The sequence below is a fragment of the Podarcis raffonei genome, chromosome 9 (genome assembly GCF_027172205.1).
Source record: "Podarcis raffonei isolate rPodRaf1 chromosome 9, rPodRaf1.pri, whole genome shotgun sequence".
NCBI classification, from domain to species: Eukaryota; Metazoa; Chordata; class Lepidosauria; order Squamata; family Lacertidae; genus Podarcis; species Podarcis raffonei.
Genome location: NC_070610.1, coordinates 77,758,432 through 77,773,071, shown reverse-complemented (window position 1 = coordinate 77,773,071; position 14,640 = coordinate 77,758,432). Strand labels below are relative to the sequence as shown.

The window sequence follows — 14,640 nt, the reverse complement described above, 5'->3', positions numbered from 1 at the left end:
AGAGTTCACTTTTGGTGGACATGCCCAAGGATCAAGGCACTCTGGGAGATGATTTATAACGAAATGAAAAAGGTATTTAAATATACCCTTTTGAAGAAACCAGAGGCCTTTCTCCTGGGCATGGTCGGCCAATTGGTGTTAAAGAAGGATAGAACTTTTTTTACATATGCAACAATAGCAGCAAGAATACTCATCGTGAAGTATTGGAAGACACAAGATTTACTCACCCGGGAAGAATGGCAGATGAAGTTGATGGACTATATGGAACTGGCGGAAATGACTGGCAGAAATCCGAGACCAGGGAGAAGAGTCGGTGGAAGAAGACTGGAAAAAGTTTAAAGACTATTTATAGAAATACTGTAAAATTAATGAATGTTAGAAGAATGTTGGAATGAAGTTATATGGCTTTAGTAGAAATGTTATAAGGAATTAAGTATAAATAGATTAATAGAATATTAAAGGAAAAAATATGGTTAGAATGTGTTAAGATAATTATAGGATAGAAAACAGAGGAAGATGGAAAGGAATTGCTGAAACAACTAACAGAATTGGAATACAAAAAGGGAGGTGTGAGGAGGTCGTTGAAATAAGTGAATGAAAGATAAGATATTGAAATTGTTTGACGTGTTCTAAAATTGTTTTTGTTTTGTTTTGTCAGTTTAATGTGTGAGTGTTGTGTAGTGTTTGTGTATTGTACTGTATTTTTCTTTTTTATTGTTTTTTTTCTTTTTATGTAGTGTTTAAATTGTTGAAAAAGTAATAAATATATTTTTTTTTAAAAAAGAAAACCACCAGAGGGCACGAGATGATGCGACGCTCCTGAATCTGTCACAAAAGACAGCACAGTGTCCTCATACAGCTCTGGAATGTTGCCATAGAAGCTGCTAAATGTTTATGTTCAGGGCCGTCTCTGCCAGCTGCCTTCGGCTTTGGTTTCCCACATTTTGAAGAGCTCTTTATCTGGTTGCTCCTCCACTGCACAGTCTCTCACGAGATGGAAGGGGGAGCCACAGCGATAACGACGACGTGAAGCGAAGGCTCTCACAGTCTCCCCTCCAGCTCTTCCTGCATTCCCTGCACCCCCACCTTTGGGAGCACAGCCTGGGCCTGCAGCTCACACCCTAGCTCTCTGTCTGCGAGCCTCCTCATCACAAAGACGCCCCGCAACATAATCCAGACTTAGTTGGTCAGCTGGCATAGCCTCCAAGGTCAAACACAACGTCTCATAGCTCCTGTCCAATGAGCTCAGGAGAATGTACACTTTGAGCTCCTCAGAGAGAGGGACTTGCAGATGTTGAAGCTTATTAAACGTGGCCAGCATCTGGGTTATATGCTCTCTCATCGAACCACCCGGCATAAGCTTCATCTCAAAAAGACTCCTAGTAGTATGGATCTTGGCCCCAGCAGTCGTTCTCTGATGGACACGCTCCAAAGCGTCCCAGACGGCTTTCGCAGTCTTTAAACCGTCAACATGAGGGAGTTGGGAGGAATCCAAGGCAAGGATTAAAAGCCCCAACATTCTCTGGTCCCTTCTCAGTGCAGGAGCTGCCTGCACCCTGGCTGCTTCAACAGCACCAGCAGCTGCGGGGTAGGTTCGCGCTGAACACAGTTAAACAGGCCTTTCCCTGTGAGCCACGCCCATGTTCTCCTCAACCAGTCCTCCCAGTTCTGCCCATTTAGCCATTCAAACGGCACATTAAAAGACTCCTGGAGCTCAGCCATCTCCTCCCCCGGTTCTCCCTTGGGGCTCAGAAGTACTCACGCGTACAAGCCGGCTTCCGAGGAGAGGCCTCCAGCGACTCTTGCAGCACACAGCTTGCAGCCAGCGAGACCCCCTGCTTTCCTCTAGGCAGGGCCTCAGAGCTGGGCTTCCTTCTTCAGCAGCCAAAAGCTTTCCAGCACACAGCACATAAAAGTAGGCTTTCTCTGACGGCCTCTTGCTGCGTCCATAACCTCTTAGGTCATTTATTGCTCAGATAGATAAGTCTGGCATCCAGCCCACTTCCATCGCTGTGCAAGGCCTCGCATTCCAATGCTCTGAGCAAAAGCAGAGTCTAGCAGCGGTCAGAAAAATCAGCCTCTGTCTCCTGTGCGTCAGTGTGCATCAACAGAGTCTCACACAGAGTTACTAAAAGCTAAAGCACTTTATTTACAGCAGAAACTATCCATTATCTAGCAGAGTACGGAACATCATACAAGCATGTCTGTTCCGTACGAAAACCGAAAGCAGAATAGAACAAAGGACTGAGACTCTCGGAAGTGACGCAGAGTCTCTCCGCCCCACAGTAGGCAGGACGCACACTCTGAGCTGTTTAACCCTGTAAGCTCAGGTTCTCCTCACAAAAATGTATAAGACAAATAACAAATGTTGGAAATGTAAAGAAAAAGAAGGAACATTTTATCATATGTGGTAGGAATGTAAAAAAGTAAAGAACTTCTGGGAAATGATATATAATGAGATGAAAAAGATGTTGAAATATACATTTTTAATAGGCAAGATGTTAAATTGTTTTTATATGCAACAACTGCGGCAAGAGTATTGTTAGCCTAGAAATGGAAGCAAGAAGAAATTCCGATGAAAGAAGAATGGCAGACGAAATTAATGGACTATGCAGAATTGGACAAAATGACAGGAAAGATTTGAAATCTGCGGGACCAGAGATTTACAGAAGATTGGAAGAAGTATATGAATTATTTGAAGAGCAACTGTAATCAACAAATTACGCTAGTAGGACTACAAGATGTTTTGTAAGGAGAAATATACGTAGTGTTACAAAGTAGAAAAAGATAGAGATATAGGTTATGAGTTTGAAATGTAATAGGGAAGATAAATGCATACTGAGAGATTAGATTGGAAAATTTTCAGACAGGATTGATGGAAGTCAAAAATTTGAATAAGATGTAAAAGTATGTTTAATTACTGTTGAAAATGATATGTTAAAAAAACTAATAAAAATTATATATAAAAAAAGAAGAAAAGAAATTTAATAAGAAGAAAACAAATAAAATGGCTACTAGGATCTAGGGGTCTAAGGAGACCACAAGCTTACCATGAGTCAAGAGTGTGATGCAGCAGGGGGACGAGGAACTAATGCTCTTCTAGGCTGCAGCAACAGAAGTCTAGTGTCCCATTCAAGGGAAGTAATAGTACCACTCTATTTTCCCAAGTCAGACCACACCTGGAGTGCTGTGTCCCATTTTGGGCACCACAGTTTAAGAAGGATGTTGACAAGCTGGAATGCGTGCAGAGGAGGGCAACCAAGATGATCAAGGGGCTGGAAATCTTGCCTTATGAGGACTGACAGAGGGAATTGGGAATATTTAGCATTGGAAAGAGGAGCCATCTTCAAAAACCTCCAGGGTTGTCACAAGGAAGGTGAGACCACTTCCAGAGGGAAGGACACAAACCTACGGTTTCATGTTACAAGAAAGAAGATTCCAACTAAACATTTTTCTGACACTAGGAGCAGTTTGGCAGTGGAACAGTCTCCCTTGGGAGGTTGTGGACTCCTTTAATGGAGGTTTTTAAGCAGAGGTGAGATGGCAATCTGTCCTCAACACAGACCAAGCCATTATTCACACCTTGTAAAGGTCTGATTCAGGACAGCAGAGTCTAGTTGGTTACTTAACTCAGTTGACGGCCACTGTGCATTGGAGCGAACTTCAAGAGGTAGAGGCCCCCAGAAAATATTTTAGGGGGCCTCCTCCCCAAAGTTCATGGGCATTGCCATTCAAATGATGTGTGTGCACTGTCTTGTGATCAATTATGCAGGGGGGAGCTTACCTGCTCCACCTCCAATATTTTATTTAAGTTGGCACCCCTGCACCCATGAATGCCATGAAAGCAGCCCCCTGCCAAGTTCTGAAGAAATCAAGGGCAGTTCACAGTGTTTGTTGCCCAATATTAGCCCTATATGAGAATAAGGGCGCTGGAATTTCCCAGTGATAAAGCCAAAATTGTATTTGTGATTAGTCTGCTAGAAGGGGACACCAAACGCTGGGTGGCCCCCATTCTCATTGCCTGGCATGCATGGTTGTTCTTATGTGCCTTGTAAGGTAGCGGCCATGGAGATCAGAAGGGGCAATGGAACATCAAACACACAGAATAAGGAAACAAATATTGGTATGCATTGCAAATAAATACATTAAACAGAAAACAAACTATGACTGGACCCTTCCATTCTTTATTTTCATAGCCATCTATGTTTGAGCTTGCAGAATAAGGTCTTTTCAAGGTGTTTTTGAGTGCTGATGCCAAAGAGTCCTATAATCTAGATGGCAGAGTGTCGATTGTGCACTAAAACAGTGAGGTGAGGTGATCTCTTGTTTTTGTTTTTGTGTAGTGATCATGCGATCCAGTTTCTTTCATTCTAAATGTCTTCTTAGAGCCAAGTATCATCAGGCACCTTCTTACAAATGTACCCTATTCGTTGCTCACAGTGTAATGCTATCCAGCAATGCATTCCGCAATCAAGGCCTACTGCAGCACAGTGGTTTCTGTCTTCGTTTTTAGGCTCATCTTTTTTCCAGTACCTGAAAAGAAAAGAGCAGCACTGAGCAATCAAGATTGGATGTCTACTTCCTCATGTGCTCCCCATGCCTTCTACCATTAAAAAGATGTTCAGCTCTTTCTCTCTTAACATCCACCCACAATTGGTGTGGAGAGAGGCTCAGAACTCACAGGATTAAGAAGTTCTGAGTGACGTCTCACATTCTGAGGCGTGGTTTAGAATACTGAGGGGAGTGTTTTCTGTGTCTTAGTCAGTGTGTGTGTTTTGCTCCGTTGCGAGAGAGCAGCGAACATGAGTGCATTGTCACCAGGAGATTTATAACTGTTGTGTTTTTACTAAGGGAATAAAAGACTTAAAAGTAAGATAAGGAGACAGCCTGCGTTCAGCCTGAGTTATTGCGCACACACGGCGACCCTGCTTCTGTTCCGCTGTATTTACGTGCTGCTGGAGTCGGAGGTCCCTGGGGGAAATTCAGAGCCACCCAGAGGAAGCGTGCCGGACCCCCCGGGAATGCCACAGGTTATGGGGTCATCAGCAAACGCCTGAAGCAGAGATAAGCAACGTTCGTGTGTGTGCGGCCAGCTAACGAGACGCTGGGAAAGAAGACTGCAGTCAGAGTCGGCTGAGGAGAAGCTGGAGCCAGCCAGAGCTGTGCCTGACATTTGAGGCAGAGAGGAGCTCGCTGGGAAGGATCTGCCGGACCGGGAGGTGCTACTACTGTACGTAAGTAGGCTGGGCCCCGGGAGAAGATGGCAGACAGCCAGAAGTCGTCAGTCCCTTTTGATAAGGTGGACGGGAAGAAGCCCTGGGTCGAGTGGCAGGCACTGAAGAAAGCAGTGGGAGCCAGGCCAGAGGGGGCTGAGAACTGCTCTGAGGAAGCACCAAGCCCAGGAGGGGCTGAGGGACGCCCAGAAGGCCCAGAGGGGGCTGGGACTGTGTTGGGAAGCTATTGCAATGCCTCAACACATGAGCTGTGTGCTGGAGAGCGGCTGAGAGAAGAGAAGAGATATGCAGTGGCAATCTGTTCCACTGAGAACTTTGCACCTGAGAGTGGGGGTGCAGGCCATTCCAAGGGTCTTGAGAGTGCCCAGGCAGTTTGGCAGGAGCTGGAGGGGGTTTGCAGAGAAACCACAGCAGAAGCCAAAAGCCACGTCCCCAAAAGCAGAAAAGCCTCAAGGAGCGCTGCTGGAAAGGTTGGGGGGGCAGAGAAGACCAAAGGCAAGTTTGCAAAGTTTTCCACTCGGCGTTGTTTTGTCTGCAATTCTTCTGACCATCTGTGTCGCAGCTGCCCACAGAGAGCAAGGGAGACAGGGCAGGATGTGTCCAAGGTTGCTTCCCATGGGAACCAGCCGGGTTTCCATGGCAACCAGTCCTGCAGAGGAGGCAGGCGTGGGAGACCGCAGCGTGCTCCAGAGAGGGGAGGAAACGCTTATCAGCTGACTGCTTCAATGGCAGTGTTGGACAACACCACCTGCAAGGTCGGGGGCAGCAGGAAGTCTGTTGCTAAGGCAACAAAGAAGGACAACTCCAGTGAGGAGAGAGTGCTGCGTTGGGTTGTGGACTCTGCCTCGAATGCTCATTTGGTAACAGAGACACCTGGTGTCAAGATAAGGAACTGCAGAGCTGTTTCAGCTGGGAAAACACTGTGCTTTGCTGACAGTTCACAGAGACGTGTGACTCATGTTGCAAACGTGTTTGTCTCTTTCTTACAGGCGCAGCTGGAAGTCTACGTGTCGCCGGGGATAAAACATTGTCTTTTATCTGTACCTTGTCTCTTACAGGAGGGATTTGTGGTGTGTTTTGAGAAAAATGTTTGTACAATTGCCAGAGGGGGAAGGCAGCTAGCACGTATTGAGAAAAATCAGAACAACCTCTTTGTTCTGGAAACACCTCTGGAGGGTGAGGGGAATGCTGGGAAAGCCACTGATCACACTCATGTGTCGTGTGCTTGCGTGTGGCACAAGAGAATGTCACATGGTTCCTGTGAAGACATTCAGATGTTATCAGAGTGCACCAAAGGTTGCAGGGTAAAAGAATGTGGTCAACCTTTGAATTGCAGAGCTTGCAGAAAAGCCAGGAACAAGGGATATAATTATCCCAGGGTGGAAAGAGTAACCACAAAGCCTTTTGAGCTTGTACATGCAGACCTTTTTGGTATGCCACAGCCAAGTCTGGGCAAGGCCAAGGTTCTGATGGTGCTGACAGATGATTTTACGCAGAACTCATGGGCGTACACGCTGAGAACCAAGGATGAGGCAACACAACTGATCAAAGATTGGATTGCTGAGGTGGAACTAAGGTTCTCCACCAAGGTGCAGGGGTTCAAGTGTGACCGAGGTTCAGAGGTCACTGGGTCTGCTCTAAAGAGTTTCTTTCGCCAGAGAGGGATACGTCACAAGGTGACTTCTCCTCAGGAGAGTGGCGTGGCAGAGCTTAGGAGTAAAGCTCTGGTTCAAGCATCAGAGATTCTACTGTATGACTCTGGTTTGTCTCAAAGTTTTTGGGGGGAGGCGGTAAAGACAGCCAATTTCACGATGAACAGGTGCTACAATGCAGTGGTAGGTGACACCCCGTATTTCTTGCTTCATCGAAAGAGGCCGCTTGTGCATTTCTTTCGTGCTTTCGGTAGCAGAGCCATGGTGCCTGTCCCAAAGTTTCAGCAGCAGGAGGGTGGCCCAAGGTACCAGGAAATGATCTTCTGTGGGTATGAACCTACGACAAAGGGATGGAGGTTTGCATATCCAGAAGGTGATCAGACCAAGCTTCTGGTCAGTAAACAGGCTGAGTTCTATGAGCAGGATGGTTGGGCAAGGCGCAAAGTGAGCCCTGACGTTCACTCAGATTGTCTGTCTGACTCTGAGGAGGAGGAAGAGCCAGAGCCTGAACCTGCTGGTGGAGACCAGGTCCCTGAACAGAGTAGGGCGTCTCCACAGGTTGTTAAAAGAGTGTCCAAGAGTGAGCCCTCATCTCCTGTCCGCATAATGGAGAAAGCTCACAGACGTGTCAAGTCAGAGGGGGACTCTTCTGATGAGGAAGACGCACTTGCTGGCCCCAGTGGGTCAGAAGGAGCACCCCAGTTTGTGCCCAGGCGGTCATCTCGGGCTACAAAGGGAATTCCACCTGAGAGGTTTCAGGTCACAAATGCGTGGGTTGGTTTCGCACAGTGCGAACCTGAGATTTGTGAGGTTCAACAGGTGCCTAACAATGATGCCAGGAAGGGGCGGAAGGCAATGGGGAAAGTGTTGAACACTCAGAGGCCTACAAATGTGTGTTCACAACTCCTCTCAGAACGTGATTCGAGAGGGGGTGTGGAGAGAGGCTCAGAACTCACAGGGTTAAGAAGTTCTGAGTGACGTCTCACATTCTGAGGCGTGGTTTAGAATACTGAGGGGAGTGTTTTCTGTGTCTCAGTCACTGTGTGTGTTTTGCTCCGTTGCGAGAGAGCAGCGAACATGAGTGCATTGTCACCTGGAGATTTATAACTGTTGTGTTTTTGCTAAGGGAATAAAAGACTTAAAAGTAAGATAAGGAGACAGCCTGCGTTCAGCCTGAGTTATTGCGCACACACGGCGACCCTGCTTCTGTTCCGCTGTATTTACGTGCTGCTGGAGTCGGAGGTCCCTGGGGGAAATTCAGAGCCGCCCAGAGGAAGCGTGCCGGACCCCCCGGGAATGCCACAATTGGGATAGATTTTTCTCCCCAGATTTTAGAATTCTAACCATGTAAGGAAAACAACAACAACAACTGTGGGTCAAGACTGTCTCTTTTCTTTTAAACATGAAGTGATTTCTCATAGGAAACTATAAAAAAGTGAGGGTGTCACTTTGGAATGCTCAGTGGTACACACAAGAACTGTCAGTCAATTTAGTTTGGGCAGTATCCAATGCAATACTTCTGCTATTGCCAGGGTTTCCATTTCTGCAACAGAACTGGCCCTCTCTCCTTTCCATATGCACCCACATCCTCAGATTGCTCTGGACCGTTGTGAGTGTTGACAGATCCTTACTCTCAAGTAGCAGAGTTAGCACAGTAGTGATTGTTCTGAGCATATTAAAACCATGTTAGATTTGCATCCGCCTTCATCCACCTCATCTCACATCCATCACCCACCCCATGAATGAAGAGAGCAATGACACTATACAGAAACAAAAATAGCTATGTCTACAAATGAAATACAAAATATAATCTATAGCCACAAAGCCATTATACAGTTGTCTGAAATGATATGATATCTCCCACATATATATCTTATCTAAATCTTACATGCTGATTCTAAGTTTAATCAATCATCCATAGTTGACAAAGGTATCACCCAAGCCTCACTCTTATTGTCACTTGCATTCTCCAGTGTCCATTGTATCCTGAATCAAGTCCCACTACACAGCACTAAAATTTTGTGATAAACTCATTCTGTGATAACTTCCTCATTTTTAGCTCTCTGTAAATCTATTAAATTTATATTACTAGTAATAGTAGGTGTTTTTTACTCCTATGAGATGTTTGGGTGATCAAGTCTAAGATCACATACAGTAGTGGCTCCCAATTGGTGGTCCACGGACCACCCACCCAGGGGTTTCATGGTGTCATTCACATAACTAAAACTAAAACACAGAGATATCAAAATGTTCAAAGGTATGGTGGCCCATGGCGTGGCTTTTGAAAATGAAGGGGTCTGCAGTACTTAGCTAACTGGGAATCGCTGGCATACAGGGTTTAATTTCCCAGCTAGTATTATACAACCCCACTGCCTGTTTGTAAAGTTGGTATTGGGTGCATCAATGAAGATGAATGTCATTGGATTTTGTTCCAGGAGACCTTGCAAAATTGAAAGCAGCCCCCTGTTAATGCAGCCTTGGTAATAAATGCCAGACCAGTTCTCTGTTCTACTACCAAGCTGTGGGTGAGTGAGATCTTACTCTGACCTTGTACATCCATCCACACAAGCTGAAAAGAGTTGTTAGATACAGTGGTGCCTCGCAAGACGAAATTAATCCGTTCCGCAAGTCTCTTCGTCTTGTGATTTTTTCGTCTTGCGAAGCACGGCTATTAGCGGCTTAGCAGCTATTAACGGCTTAGCGGCTATTAATGACTTAGCGGCTTTAAGAAAAAGGAAACAAACCCGCAAGAACTCGCAAGACGTTTCGTCTTGCGAAGCAAGCCCATAGGGAAATTCGTCTTGCGAAGCACCTCAAAAAACAAAAAACCCTTTCGTCTAGCGGGTTTTTCGTCTTGTGAGGCATTCGTCTTGCGGGGCACCACTGTACTTAAAGGGAACCATGAAGTGTCTTAAACTGCCAGCTGGCAGTGTTGCTCAGCTTTAGGTTCCTGCAAGTCCTTTTGAAGCTGAGCTAATCAGCACAAACCATTTAAAAGAATGTCTTCAGCCTCTTCCGAAACACCACATTCACTAGGTTAGAGAAGCAGGAAGAGTAGCCTTCCTGCCTCTCTAACCTAGTGAGAAGCAGCAGCCACTCATCTGGGCAATGATGTGGAGAAGTACATATGTAGATTTTTGGTAGTAGAGAAAATTGCATAGCAAAATATATTTGGAAAGGGAAAGAATGAATTATGTAAACAGAATCTGCAACTTTTTGGAATGCAGGCCATTAACATATGTTTCTGCAGAAACTTACGTGATTATAGTCTCTATTCCTGACAGCCATCTCCATTTCTTCTCCTTGTCTTTAAAGACTCCAAACCAAAAAAACTTGTTACGCTTTTGTACTTCCGCGTTGATAAAATTCTAGGGTAGGGGTGTTGAGAAAGAACAAATAAAATCTTTTAAAACAGTGTCCCTTTCTCTGGGAGACTATAGCCCCTTACAGAAATTCAACAGGCATAAAACAAGCACATTTTAAAAGAAGAAGGTATCACATTTGAAGACCCAATCCAAATTTTGGGGGGAAAGTGATCAAAACTATACATTGTATTCCCATCACCAATAATAATTTCATATACTGGATGTGGTATTGTCCCCCTGATCAAAATTATGATGCTGATGGTGATGAGGATGAATGATGAAGATGATGGTGATGGAATCAAGGAAGCACCCCTAAGAGGAAATATTGTAGTGAAGGGGAACTTCACCTGCCCTCACCGAGTCTGGCTACATATGTCTTCCAGTCATGACACAGTTATAATTTCCAGATACTGTAAATGACTGTGCCAGAGAACAGTTGGTCTTGGAACCACCTAGCAGGACAGTGACCTGTGTGTGAAATACTCCAATTTCTGCATCCATGTTTGATGGTTGGTACCAGAGACACTGGAATCAGTCCGGTTGTGGTATGCTTGATGGCATGATGATGGGATCTCACACATGTCTATGCCCTGCAGCACCCCAGTAGCCCCTGTGCCAGAGCTAAAGGGCTGGGAAAAGGATATACCTTGCAAGCTCCTCTAGAGTCATCTCCATGATACTCTCCTGCCAGAAGGTTAGCGTGGTGAGGGAAACGTTTGTTTCTAAGCACTCAATACATCTCAAAGAGCAGAGGAAGAATTTACAGAGAATCCAAGAGATACCCGGTAGATGCCTCTGAAGTATCTCCTCCTCCTCCTCCTCTTCCTCCTCCTCCTCCTCCTCCTTGACTGCCAGCTTCATTCTATTAGAGCTCAGCAGCTCCAAGAAAGCTTATTGAGGCCCAGATGGTAGCAGCTCTCCCTGCCCCTCCCACCCCTTGGCTTGACTGATGGAGTTGCTGTCTTGGCTGCGTACAGGTAGATGTAACCTTCCTAAATGGATAGTGATGATAGGAGCCCTTTGGCTCAAGAAGATCCCCTGCCTTTCCTATACATAGCTTTGATGCTCACCTGTTCTTGATATGTTTCCATAGAAAGGAGCTGGGCGCCTTCCCTCTCACATTTTTTTTTGGAATCTGCCCATGAGTCTTGGTCACGAGAAAGCAAATACATTGTCCTTTGATATATAAACCAACCCTCATTAAAGTTTTCAACAAGGTGCTCTTCGAGTCAAGCCAGATATGCAGGAAGATCAGAAAAAGAAAACAAGATGGGGAATTTAAGGGGAACCACCTTGTATGCCTGTGCAGATTTCAATTATTTTTGTTAAGTTCATTTCTGTCGCCGCATGATAACATATATTCATCTAGGAAGCTCAGAAATCTTAAAACAAGAAAAACATTCACTCTTCAACCCATGTTGATGGTGCAGTAAATACCTGGGTGGGCATAGCTGGAACAGGGAGTGCAGTCAAGAACCTCACCTACTTGTTTCCACCTGGATACTCAGGGCAGCATCAGGGCAGACTTGAAGGTTGGGAAGGGGGAGTAGTTGTGGTTTATCAAAATTCTCTTTCTCTTTCCAGGCCCTCTGTTGAGTTGTGGAGGGGGGAGGGGAATCTAGACTGTAGGTTCCTGGCATTGGGCAACTGGGACAGATGAGGGATTCTGCTGGTTTACCACCCAGTTTGCTGCCAAGCATTCACCCTGCTGGAGCTGACAGGATGGATCTAGTGGGCTTCCAAATCCAGTGGGCTTCCAAATGGCTCTGGGGGATTTTCCAGCTGATCTGACAGGTGCTACTGCTGAGTTTTGGCTGATCTCTGGAACAACCAAATAACAACAACAACAACAACAACAACAACAACAAAGTATATGCTGCCCATCTGACTGGGTCCCCCCCCCAACCACTCTGGGCTACTTCCAAAAAATTAAAACACAATCAGCTATTTAAAACATCCCTGAACAGGGCTGCCTTCAGATGTCTTCTGAGAGTCAGATAGTAGTTTTTTCCCCTTGACATCTGGGGGGAGGGAGTGCCACAAGGTGGGCACAGCTACCCAGAAGACCCTTGGCTTGGGCCATGGACACAATTGGCCCTGAGTACCCTCTCCCACTTCATACAGCCTGTTTTGCCCCCTAGTATACTGCAGAGGAGAGGGCGAAAAAAGAAGTTGGGAGATGGCTTGAACGCAAGTGGAGGAAAAATCTGGTTGAATGCATTCAACTACGGGTGAGGGTTCATCCTCGAACCTTCCAAGTGGCAGTGAAGGATACAAAGAAGCCTTGCTTTGCTTCCTCCATTGTGCTATCCAGCAGAGCTTTCCTTCCCAGGTAGTGTGGGGCCTGCTACAGTCTGGCCCAAAGGAGATGATACAACTGAAAGCAGCTTTCTGTGACTTGCTTGCAAAGCATTTGTGGATAAAATTGCTTGCATCCCCTGGCATCTTGACCCACCCTGCTATTACAGCAGACAAATCTCAAAGAATGTCCAGAGCAGAGTCTGTTTCCATTGTGTTGGGCATGTTTCAGTCGGTAAGGTTTGGTGGTTATAGTGTTAACCTCTATGTATCCTGCATCTGGGGAGGAGCTTCCTGCATCCAGGAGCTGAGTTCTTTGCCTGTGAAGTTACTTTCACTTCTCACCGGAGAAGCTATGGCTCCGGTCTCTGACGGGATTGTTTGTTTTATCTGTCTATGTAAATGAAGCTGTTTAGATTAGGCACAAACAGCGTTTGGACTCTCTCTTCACTCACACATCAAGCACACGCTGCTGCTCTGCTGCCGGCCGGGATTTCTGGCGCAGGGAAACGTGCCGGACCCGGGCAGTTATCCAACAAGGTTCAAGAATGTGGACAAGGTCCTTGGATCGGTCAGGACAACCACTTGTACACTGGACCCTGCCCCTTGTGGCTGATACAAACTAGCAGGGAGGGGACAGCTGGCTGGACTAGAAAGGTGATTAATGCCTCTTTACAAGAGGGGCTGGTCCCAGCCTGCTTGAAGGCAGGCCTGAAGAAATAATCCCTGTGCTGAGAAAATCTAAGTAACTGCCTGCCGGTTGCTAATCTCCCCTTCCTGGGCAAGGTTCTTGAGAGGGTGGTTGTGGACCAGATCCAGATGCTCTTGGAGAAAACTACTTTTCTAGATCCATGTCAATCAGGATTTAGACCTGGTTTTGGAACAATGTCTTTAAAAGCAATCATATTTCCAAAGGTCAAAGAGAAAGAGGGGAAATGGCATTATACGACTCTCACAAAATGTGTGTTTTGGTGCTGAACACCTTTAGCTTGCTTTTTATGTACAAGTGATGTGATATGCATTCATTCCCATTCTTTGCTCTCGCATCTAAAGCTTTATAGACAATTTTATAATCACTTTACACTTTCTGATGATGGGCTTGTGAAACAGGAGAGAGATTTTACTGTTGCACCAACCACCCCACTGCCCAGCAGTCTCTCTGACCAATTTGGCGGAAGTGCTGCTCATGAATCTCTCTCTTTCAGTTGACCTCTTTTGATTGTCTCTGCAGAGGTGGGGCTCTCATGAGTGAAAATAATAAAGGACAGGTCTTTCAGCTGACCTGTTTTGATTGTCTCTGTTATAGCAAAGAATGGCAAAGTCTTTTCTTTCCTAACCATAGAGGCTAAGTCAATTCAAAAGTTCAGGAGAGCTGAACTGAGTGTCTCTGATGTTTCCCTAGGGTGGCCAGGTGCAAAGGAGGGCAGCACTCTGCTCTGGCTCTAAGAGTATTCAGCTAGAGGAGGGGCTTTTAGCTGGGGCAGAATCAGGGCAGGTTCCCACTGTACTACAATTCTTCAGCATCACAGGGTAGCTTACCAATTACTTTTTGCAGTTCATCATTTTTGTTGGCAAGATACCGCATTTCCTCTGATTTGTTTTGTGCTACAGCAAGTATTCCGAAGTCTAAAAGATTTGAAATAGTTCAAGGCAAAAGAGTATCTGAAATAACAATCTGCAAATATTAAGAAACCATTTTCAAACATTCTCAAGCACTCTAGCCTGAAACAAGAAGCAGAGCTGCAGGATCGGGTTCTTATGAATATGAGGACAGACTTGATTCTCTGTGGCTGAGATCACCAATGAAAAGCCTCAGAAGAATCCTGCAGCTGGATCAGACCAAAGACCCATGCAATCCACTATCCTATTCTCATATTAAAACTGCCTCATGAAGTATCTCTAATGTTCCTCTCCTATGTCCTCCTTTTCTGCTGGGAATCACTGGGTCACAAAACAATTCCCACCTCGAGTTCCACAGTAAAGCCGTATATACAAAGAATACTTTGCAGTTTTCTGTTATGCTTTGTGAGATCTAAGAAAATAGAGGCGCCAAAACTCTTTTTCTGATGAATATTGTGTTGCATTCCACAT

At 45.6% G+C, this 14,640-nt stretch overlaps 2 protein-coding genes across 2 annotated transcripts in view; both read right to left on the bottom strand.

The window, feature by feature from the left end:
• LOC128420556 (CD209 antigen-like protein A) overlaps nt 1-14,640 on the bottom strand; it is a 188,593-nt gene that overhangs the window by 104,786 nt on the left and 69,167 nt on the right. The gene's annotated exons all lie outside the window — the stretch shown is intronic.
• LOC128420553 (CD209 antigen-like) overlaps nt 4,163-14,640 on the bottom strand; it is a 128,316-nt gene continuing 117,838 nt past the window's right edge. Inside the window, exons 9-10 of the mRNA XM_053402154.1 lie at nt 10,145-10,254; nt 4,163-4,533 (exon numbers count right to left, since the gene is read on the bottom strand). Of these exons, the coding sequence (XP_053258129.1) occupies nt 4,383-4,533; nt 10,145-10,254 (261 nt within the window). The 3' untranslated portion in view covers nt 4,163-4,382. The remainder of the gene's footprint in view (nt 4,534-10,144; nt 10,255-14,640) is intronic.